Source organism: Panthera uncia, chromosome D1 (assembly GCF_023721935.1).
Source record: "Panthera uncia isolate 11264 chromosome D1, Puncia_PCG_1.0, whole genome shotgun sequence".
Taxonomy (NCBI): domain Eukaryota; kingdom Metazoa; phylum Chordata; class Mammalia; order Carnivora; family Felidae; genus Panthera; species Panthera uncia.
Genome location: NC_064808.1, coordinates 8,995,544 through 9,003,282, shown reverse-complemented (window position 1 = coordinate 9,003,282; position 7,739 = coordinate 8,995,544). Strand labels below are relative to the sequence as shown.

At 48.2% G+C, this 7,739-nt stretch overlaps 1 protein-coding gene across 4 annotated transcripts; it reads left to right on the top strand.

Annotated features, from left to right (window-relative positions):
* The first annotated feature begins 1,477 nt into the window (after nucleotides 1-1,477).
* On the top strand, nucleotides 1,478-5,758 carry TMEM216 (transmembrane protein 216). Of its 4 annotated transcripts, none has more exons than XM_049645108.1 (6): nucleotides 1,480-1,607; nucleotides 2,175-2,276; nucleotides 2,382-2,700; nucleotides 2,841-2,933; nucleotides 4,614-4,815; nucleotides 5,193-5,758. In XM_049645108.1, the coding sequence occupies exons 4-6, from the start codon at nucleotides 2,888-2,890 to the stop codon at nucleotides 5,206-5,208; spliced, it is 264 nt and encodes an 87-aa protein (XP_049501065.1). In that variant the 5' UTR covers nucleotides 1,480-1,607; nucleotides 2,175-2,276; nucleotides 2,382-2,700; nucleotides 2,841-2,887; the 3' UTR covers nucleotides 5,209-5,758. The 4 variants fall into 4 exon arrangements, with proteins under 4 accessions (XP_049501048.1, XP_049501065.1, XP_049501070.1 ...); XM_049645113.1 differs by having other exon boundaries at nucleotides 2,352-2,700; XM_049645091.1 differs by lacking the exon at nucleotides 2,382-2,700 and having other exon boundaries at nucleotides 1,478-1,593.
* The last annotated feature ends 1,981 nt before the right edge of the window (nucleotides 5,759-7,739 follow it).

Sequence of the window (7,739 nt, the reverse complement as noted above, 5' to 3'; positions counted from 1 at the left end):
TCCCCCCTCAGAATTTTAAGTACAAGAACCAGCAGCTGGCCCACCTTCCTTCTCAGATGGGACAGGTGAGGCTCGGAGGAACCTGCCTAATGGCTCTTATCTGGCAGGCAGTGGAGGTAAGGAAGTGGAGGTGAAGGTGGCCCTTTGTTGGTACATCCCTTTCCACCTTTCCCCACTTTAGTCTCTGCTTTTTTTCACCGGTGCTGAAGAAAACCTCCCGCTTGCGGTTAAGTTCCTAACAATGGGAGGCACGAGCCGAGACCGGAAGACAGAGGACAGGGGAGGGAAACGTAATCGGTAATTCAGCCACCAGCTTCTCAGACCGCCGCCCCCTGGCGGGAGGACTTCTCGCTACGTCTCTCCAGGTGCATGGAGTTGCTTCTGCTCTTTCCCCTTTAGGACTAAGAAGAGATTACCGTCCCACCTCCATTCCAACTAGGTAGGAGCACAGCACTGTCCTTAAAGGTTGATCACTCGACTCAAATGACCTGTTTCTTGCTCTGCGGGGACTGACTGCGGGTCAACAGGCAAGCCAGCTGGAGTCCTCTAAAAACCCTTTTTCTTTCCACTCCCCTGCGGGAAGTAACACACTTTACTCCACGTTGTCGTCAGGCTTCAAATCCCAGTTCACAGGCCATCTCTTGGAAACTTATTTTTCTCTTTCTTTCTCTCTTTCCTTTCTTCTTTCTCTCTCTCTCTTTCTTTTTCTTTCTGGAGACAGTGTTTCTATTATTGCTTTTAATGTGTGTTTATTTGTTTTAAGAGCACACCAGCCTGAGAGCGGGGGAGGGGCAGAGAGAATCCCAAGCGGACTCCCAGTCCTCAGGGCAGAGCCTGACAAGGGGTCCATCTCACGAAGTGTGAGATGTGAGATCATGACCTGAGCCAAAATCAAGAGCCCCAGCTTAACAGACTGAGCCATCCAGGGACCCTTTGGAAACTTCTTTCAGGTCCTACCCAGGAGTACTTTGTCCTCTCAACTCCCCCTGCACGTTCTGGGGTCACGTGGTGATCACGTTTCATCTGTATGTCTCATCCGTGCTCCTTGGAAGGAGCCTCTAGTTCTGATTCGCTTTGGTGCCCGCTAACTACCTGGTTCGTAAATCCGCCACACAAAAGACCGATGCTAAACCCAACCAGGCGTTTGCCGAGCACCGTCGCGCAAACCGTTTCTCATTAAGACCGCTATTAGAAAAAAGAATCGTGGGGCTAAGGCCTATTTACCAATCCCGCGGTCACACCGCCACAACTGACCACTTCTGCCAACGCACTGTCACCTGGGGCTGGGGGGGCCGAGAACTGTTCCTGCCCCGGAGCCCTGCGGCCGACGGCTTCGGGCTCAGCCGCTGACCCCCTAAGCCTCAGCGAGCCGAAATCCCAGCGCAAGCCTTTTGCGCCGGCAGTCCTCCCCGCGCACGCGCAGCCTGCCCCGGGTCGGGCCCCGGCCCTGGAAACCATAGAGTGCCGGGGCTAAGCAGAGGGGCCAGAAAGCCGGGGTCGCTCCATCTCCTGCTTCCGGCTGCGCCTCGCTGCTCTGGGAGCGGCTGTAGCGGCGTACGCAGTTTCCATGGGGACTGAAGATGGCGCCGCGAGGTGAGATTCCGGAGGTGTGTGAGTCGCTGGTCCTGATGCCTTCAGTGCCCCTCTCTCCCCTGCCAGAGCTCGACCTCAGCTCTTCTTCTCGGGTGTTAGGGACATCGCTCCTCACCTGTCCAGAGTGGGGTTTCGAGCCCCACCCACGCTGAGTGCGTGAAGGTCTTGAGGTGCAGATCTCAGAAACCCCCCAATCCTGGGCTCGGCCTGTTCTAGGCAGGATCGGTTACAGATTTGCTGTGTGACCTGGACCAGGCCGTTGCTGGCCTCTGCGCACCAGTTTCTTCTCCCAAATAGTGACGGGGTTAGATCTTAGAGCGGCCTTGCCTTTCACCCCGAAGCCGAGTCGAGTTGGACGGCGATTCCCGGGGAAAGGGGGGATTGAAGGAAGCCCCCTACACACACACGCACGCACGCACACACCTTCATCATCATCAATCTCAAGTGCCCCGAATGGCCTTTCCCACTACTGCGACCTCGTGTGTTCTTCAAGTTAGATACCGAACCATTCAAAGAACAGAGATTGAACAGAGATTGAGCTGCCCCCCGCCCATACCTCTTTTTTGTGCTTATCTTTTCAGGTAAACGACTGTCCTCCACCCCGCTGGAAATCCTGTTCTTTCTGAACGGGTGGTATTATGCCACCTACTTCCTGCTGGAACTCTTCATATTTCTGTATAAAGGTAAGGCCTGGGGCTTGACTACCATTGGCCCCAATATCCCTTCCCCACTTCAGCCCAGAGCCAACTCCCATCAAGTGCCTTCTTATTTTTCATTCTTTCCTGTAGCTCCTCTTCGCTGCAAGGTAGAAGGCTCTTCATCATATGGCTTCTTTGAGAATGATTCAGTAGGAAGCCCCGCAGCAAGAATCTCCTGAGTTTGAGAAATGTGGGCTTCTCCATCCTTACTCTCCCTCATCGCCTCTTTGCAGAACTGCACGTTAAGCTCATTGGTGACCCTCAGGATCTATTCAGCGGCCAGTGTACCCTTGTAGATCCGATCATTTTGGAGAATGGGGGCCTCACAGACTTTGGCTTAGGAGTAAAATCTCCTAATAATGCGCGTGCCTCCAACAGTCGCACTAGGAGTTAACATATCCTGCAGCAGGTGAACAGATCCTGCCCATACCTCGTGAACTAGTTCACGGAAAGCTGATAAGACTCATGCCCTCATTATCCCCAGGTGTGTGGGTGTTCTTGTGGGTGCCGGTGTATGTTGTTTGCAAACTCTGGCTTTTGTGTTGGCAGCTCTCCTCCTACCATACCCAACAGCCAATCTAGTCCTGGATGTGGTGATGCTCCTCCTTTACCTTGGAATTGAAGTGATCCGACTGTTTTTTGGTGAGTGTTGGCCAGAGAATCCTTCCATTCCCTCTGAGAAGAACTGCTACCTGTAACTTGATTAACGAGAACAAGTACATAACCTAGTCTCACAATAAGAGATTGGATCTAGTGGGATGTCCCATTATGCCCTCTCTGAAGTTTCAAGCGGCTTCCTATTTTGGGTCAGGATCTGTTTGTGTGTTGCTCTGTAGGGGCAGGAGTGGGCAGTAGCAGGAGATTTTAGATTGTTCCTCCCGAACTGCATAACTGCCAGGAGAGCCTGGTTCCTCTCCCTGGTTTGCTTGGGAGAATACATTTACCTGGAAGGAACTCCATGTTCAAGGCAGTGCATGTCACCCGAGTCAGCACTCAGGTCCCTTCCACTTCTCTGAACAGGGGTTTCTGTAGGACAAGTTTATCCTCAGGTCTAGAGCAAACCTCCTATTAGTTAGACTAGCTCATCCCATAAAACACAAAGAAGAAACAATACTTCCAACACATGTAATGAAGGATGAAGAAGGTCCACATAAATCAATAAGGAAAAGACAACCTAATTTTAAAAACTGTGAAGGGACACGAATAGGCAGTTCCCATAAGAATAATAAGAGGATCAATAATCATGATAAAATGCCCAAACTCACTAATAAAAAGCAAATTGAAACAACAAGGTAACAGTTTCATCCAGCAGATTAAAAGGATTTCCAAATACCTAGCATTAGATTGGGTGTGAGGACCAGGTCTCTATATTCCCACACTCTTTGGGAACGTAAATTACAGCAGTCATTTTGCTAATCGTTTTGCCATGTAAAATTGTATTCTTGGACCTAACAATTACACTTCTAAAACTGGGTGAAAAAAACAAACACTTCCACAGATATGTAAAGATATCGATGTGTTTTGTAACCTGAAAACATTAGAGGGGTGCCTGGCTGGGTCGGTCATGGAGTGAGCGACTCTTGACTTTGGGCTTGTGAGTTCAAGCCCCAAGTTGGGTGTAGAGATTACTTAAAATAATACATTCTTAAGAAAAAAAGAAATTAGAAACAACCTAAACATCTGTCAGTACAGGATTAAATTATGGAATTGCTTCAATGAAATCGTTCATAGCGATTAAGAAAAGAATAAGGTAGTTACATGTGGCAAGCTGTCTAACTCCTGTTAAATGGGGAAAAAATATAAGTTGAAAACAGTATGTAGAGTATGATTCCATTTTTATAATAATAGTAATATGTAAGTATACACACATAACAAAATCTGAAACAATATACATCGTTCCATAAGAATGGCTATCTCCAGTGAGGAATCATGGGGTCTTTTTAGTTTCTAGATTTTCTAAAATTATTTTCTGTATTTGTATTAGTTGGAAAGTTTTCAATGATTATATAATTAAAAAATATATTTCCCCCCAAGTAAAGAACCCATTGTCCCAGAGTGGGAGCCAGACCTGAAGCAGGACCTTTGGAGTGAATGACTCCGACCCTAATGGCTCCTCCAAAACCTCTCATTTTGAGCACAGAGGGACCCCACTTATAATCCTGCCCATCTCCATTCAGGACCAGTTTTCTCTGCCTTGCCGGTCCATCCCATCCCATCCCATCCCATCCCATCCCATCCCATCCCATCCCATCCCCCCAACGTTTTCTCTGAGCCCAGGGAAAGCAGGCCACTGGAGGTGACCCCATGGGCTGTGTCTGACAGGTACCAAGGGAAACCTCTGCCAACGAAAGATGCCACTTGGTATTAGTGTGGCTTTGACCTTCCCATCTGCCATGATGGCCTCCTATTACCTGCTGCTACAGACCTACGTGCTCCGCCTGGAAGCCATTATGAACAGCATCTTGCTTTTCTTCTGTGGTTCCGAGCTGCTGCTTGAGGTGCTCACCCTGACTGCTTTCTCCAGGTACTGCTGCTGAGGGACCATTTCCTGTCACCTGAGGGTTGGGTTCCCATCCCATCCTAGGGAGGGATTCGTTGTTCTTCTGAAGCCTGGTGGGTCTCTAAAGGATTGCTAAGGGGAAAGAGGTGTCTGTGAGATTGCTTTTCCTATTTAGGGTAGACCGTTACCCAGGGAAGACATTCTCCTTGTTCTTTGGGGCCAAGAGGCTTGGAATATAGAACAGTTCAGGCCAGTCGCTTTTGTTCACTGGTCTTTTAACATTCTTTCTTTCTTTCTTTCTTTCTTTCTTTTCTTTCTTTCTTTCTTTCTTTTTTCTTTTCTCTTCTCTTCTCTTTTCTTTTCTTTTCTTTTCTTTTCTTTTCTTTTCTTTCTGCCATCAGTATGGACAGGATTTGAAGTGCAAAAATTTCAGCCAACAGTCCTCAGGGGCTGAGACCACAGATACTTCTGGTCTTTAGGCACACCAGTGAGAAGTGGTGGGTCACGTTGTCCCGGGAAAGTTGCAGCTTTTCCTCAACACAGATATTTGGGCAACAAACTGAGCATCAGGCCACTGGGAATCATCTTCTAAACCAGGACCATCAGCCTGAGAGACTGTTCTACACTCCAGTGTAGGGAGGGGCAAGGCTGTCCCAAGCTGGCCCTTCTCAGAACCAGTTCCCTGCTGCCCTCAAGTCCTCTGTGATCCTCGTGGCTTGTGTGGACCACGGAGGCTCATTGGGCTTCCAGCAGGACTGGAGCCCCACACTCCCCGTACGTGCCGTGCCACCCCTGTCACCCGAGCACAGAGAGCCTCAGGATGCCTGCCCCTAGAGTGACGCAAAAGCCTCTCACCTCATTCCTCAGAGACTGAGCTCCGGAACTTTTTTTAGTAGCTCATAGTGTTATTTTTCTACTCTCATCATGAAACAAACATTATTTTGTAATAAACGTGTATTTTCCATCATGGGGGTTGCAGCCTTTTTCTTATGGCACCTGTCCCTAGAATTTCATCCACGACAAGGGAAGGGAGCGACTGTCCCGGCAGGTTTTTCTCAGGCTGTGCTCGGCGACCCAGCATGAACGCAAAGGCAGCGATGACTTTCTTCCCCCCAGCGGTAGCCCAGATTAATCCCTAAAGGCAGCAGTTTCCGTATCTTCTTCAGGCCTGTCATCCTGTAAAAGACTCTGCTTTATATTCTTCGCCTCTGCCCCCAATCCCGCATCCCCGCGTCTTTTCCCTCCTCCCTCTTACAGACAGTTGTCAGCTGCTTTCCAGAGTGAGGCATAAATAATTGGAAGAAGTATATTCAAAACTTGGCAGCATTTTTGTCATCTGGTTTAAAATTTCAATTTCATGTAAAAGGAAACCTTTTTTTTTTTTTTTAATAAGCTGGGGAAATATTGTCCTATCTTAGTACATCATTCCCTTCTCCAAGCAAGAGAAATATTGTCCTGAGTACATCATTCCCTTCTCCAAGCGACCAGCTTTAAACCTGTTTCTCATCTTACTTGGTAGTGGCTTTTTTTTTTTTGGTTTGTTTTTCTAAGTCCCAGGACACATGACAGAATTCACTTTAGAAACCCTTGAGCCATATGGCTATTTGCTATCAGATGAATCCTCTGATATCTACTCTTGCTCCCAGTAGAAAGTGAATTGGGTCTTTAAGCGTTTTCATGCTGGTTTTTAATTCTGCTTATTTCCTGGGGTTGAGCTCATTTTCATCCTGTGAAGGTCACCGCTGTCCAAAGCACTGAGACTTTTCTCGTTTCCTACCTCTTCTGTGTCCTTGCCTCCTAGCTGCCTTTGGGGTTTACCCAAAAGCTATAGTAGACAGGTGTAATCAACCACGAAACAGTAACAAAAAATCCAGTGGGAACCTCCCTGATATTTGTCACAAACCCCGCTAATCCCCTGACTTTTCTGCTGCTCACACTGCTTTCTCTATCTGTGCTTTGAAGAAGTTGCTGGCATCAAACTGGACAGGAACTTTTTCCATGGCCTCCCCGTTTCTTCGAGAGGTTCAGTGGTTAAGGTCACTCTCCTGGCAACATAGATAAAGGAATGAAAGACTCTGCTGAAGTTTAGAGTTGGCTTAAAATTTAAAAGGGACCTTAGAAATGAATCTAATCCCCCACCTTGCAGGCTTAGCAACGAGGAACAGCCAAGCCTTGCACACCTGGTTAAACAGCTGGAAATAGAAACCTTGTCTGAGGAGTCTCCGTTTAGATCAAGCAAACTCTATTTCAACAGGTACCGCTTGAGGATGAGAAGGAGTGGTTGAAAATGGGGATAGGCTACAACAGGAAGTCCCCTCATTTTTTCATGCTTATCTGGGAGCTTCGTGCCTCTTGCTTCCTGTGTATGGCTCCACCCATGTTCAATCTTCCTGGTGCTTGTTGGAGCCACCTGTGCGGCTGCAGTCACACCAGAGTAGAAAGGACATCATTCAACAGACACCGAGGCAGCAGAGGACAGGAATGAGGACAGCTAGCCTTTCAGGGTCAGTGTGGTACAGTGGAGAGGACCTGAGTGAAGGAGCAGGCCGTGGTCACAGGTGCTGGTAGAGACCTGCTCAGATATTCACACTCATGGCTAGAACTTGTCAAGTGACTGCAGTGGCCATCTCTAGAGGCTGAGGTGTGGCCCAGTTCAGGAAGCACTTTGGACCCACAGATTCAGGTTTCTGGCTCTATACCCTGACAGCAATGTGTAGGAGACTATGTCCCATCCAGGGCCTGGCAGAGTATATTTTAATCCATGCTGCGATCCTATAAGGCAGAAAATCAACTTGAATGTGAAGTCAACTTGTGTCTGAGCGCATTTAGCTTAAAAAGTAAGAGTTGGGATTTGAACCTAGAGTAACCCAAAGGTCACCCCTTTCTGTACCACCATGGTAGCTCTTCGATGAAGGATGTGTTTCCTTCTCTAAGCCACCAGTCCTCAC